General features: G+C 59.0%; 1 protein-coding gene across 1 annotated transcript; it reads right to left on the bottom strand.

Annotated features, from left to right (window-relative positions):
- Positions 1-77: 77 nt before the first annotated feature.
- Positions 78-1,702, bottom strand: LOC119587662 (serine/arginine repetitive matrix protein 1-like). Its single transcript, XM_037936343.1, has 2 exons — positions 239-1,702; positions 78-98 (listed from the first exon to the last, which is right to left on the bottom strand). The coding sequence occupies exons 1-2, from the start codon at positions 1,625-1,627 to the stop codon at positions 78-80; spliced, it is 1,410 nt and encodes a 469-aa protein (XP_037792271.1). The 5' UTR covers positions 1,628-1,702.
- Between the last annotated feature and the right edge of the window lie 6 nt (positions 1,703-1,708).

Below are 1,708 nucleotides of genomic sequence, written 5' to 3'. Positions count from 1 at the left end.
TTCACCCTTCACGCTCACTTCCACTTTATAGAAGTTGCACATCTACTAAAAAAGGAAAAAGCTGTCTCTAGAATGTCTTATAAAGAGTCTACTGAACTCTGAAGTAGATTTTGAAGGGGATATATTTTTCAGTGTTTTCATATTACTCTTAAATTCACAGTCCAGGCACGTGGGCACCGGAGGGAGGTGGATCTCGTAGAAATTCTGCAGGTGGTAAATATCACCTTAAAGGACGAACCGGGGCCCCGCCTCGTAAAGAGTTGCTGCTGCGAAGGCCGCTGAGTCCGCTCGACGAGGACGGCGACTCATCCGTCGAACTGCCGGTCGAGGAGCTCGAATCTTGCGCTTCTCTGGGGTGCGCGGAGGACATGGAGGCCTTATATGGACTGGACCTTCCCGTGTAGTTCGACAGGGTACTGGCAGGGTTGGGCAGCGGGCTCCGAGGCGAGGCGGTGTCCGAAGGCGGCGTGGGGAGCAGGGCAAAGCAGGCCTCGCTTTCCCTCCGTGAAGAGATAATGTTGTTCAAGGTTTGCATAACTCCGGTCTGGGCACGTGGGTGCCGGAGGGAGCTGGATCTCCAGTTTCTCTCTAAGCTGTGTTTCCGAGGAATGGGCAGACTCCCATGCCTCTTGAACGCCCCTTCTGAAGTGGCGTCGGAGCCTCTGTGGGATCTCCTGCCGAGAACCGGAGAGCTCTGTGGCGTGAGCGTTCGGAGAGAGGGAGACAGCGACCTCCTCCGCAGTCTCTGCATCAGGTTCAGCGTGAATGACTGACTCCTCTCCTCGACGGGAGACTCCGGCTCTCTCGTGACAGAGCGGCAGCGGCGGGAGCAGGGCGGCGACCGCGGGCTCTGCGGAGACGAGGATCCAGATTTACTTCTTTGTCTTTCAGAGTCCTTCAGGGATTCGAGAACTCTGTCTGATACGAAAGTCCGCCCGCGCGGAGAGGGTGACGGATTCCTGAGAGAAGGAGACTCGTTTCCCTGGTGGCCATAGCGCGACAACGTCCCTCTCAGCGACCTGGTTTGCCTGCTGAAACGGTCGCTGGGTGGCGGTGTGGCTCCCTCCCGAGTCGGGCCGATGTCCTTGTAGCTGTTGCGACTCCAGGACTGAGAGAACTGCTGCGTCTGCCGGATCGACTCCAGGTACCGGCGGGCGCCGTCGTTGAAAGGTTCAGGTGAGGGAGCCTGGGCCTTCATCGACGCTGCGCGACCATCACTCTCATGGATGAAGGAGATGGCAGGTCTCAGCGCTTCGCGACTCAGGCACCTAGGAACCTCCTTAGAGGACCTGGTCGGCGGCGGGCGCGGAGGAAGGTACTGGCAGTCCGAGGCGGGGTAGGGACTGGCGGCAGATTGCTCCAGAAAGCGGGCACTCGTCGGGAATAAGTCTGTCTGTCTGAGACTTCGGTCACTGGCCAGATACGAGTCCTGCAGTGCTGTGTCTGTACCCCAGTGCGCCGTCCACCTATTCAAGCTGCCAGAATGGAACTTCTGTGGTCGGGAGTCCGGGCTGATCGGCTGCCCACTCGGGTAGCGGTTCCTGGGCATCCGGATGCTCCGCTGGCGGACGAAGGCGTGGCAGGGGGGCGGCAAGAGGGGCTCGCGCTCGTCATCCCGCGTAGACATGGTTCTTCGCACTCATGTGCTTCCTGCCGGGCCGAGGGGCGTGTTAGTGCTTCTTCTATCAGCATTTGATGGGAATAGCAC

The sequence above is a fragment of the Penaeus monodon genome, chromosome 23, assembly GCF_015228065.2.
Source record: "Penaeus monodon isolate SGIC_2016 chromosome 23, NSTDA_Pmon_1, whole genome shotgun sequence".
NCBI classification, from domain to species: Eukaryota; Metazoa; Arthropoda; class Malacostraca; order Decapoda; family Penaeidae; genus Penaeus; species Penaeus monodon.
This window is presented reverse-complemented; position numbering and strand designations above follow the sequence as displayed.

Bases quoted from the DNA above. Each gene is read 5' to 3' on its own strand.
- LOC119587662 (XM_037936343.1), bottom strand. From the start codon at position 1,627: ATGTCTACGCGGGATGACGAGCGCGAGCCCCTCTTGCCGCCCCCCTGC. The intron at 99-238 runs GTTCGTCCTTTA...AATCTACTTCAG, and splicing joins CTTTACGAGGCGGGGCCCCG to AGTTCAGTAGACTCTTTATA.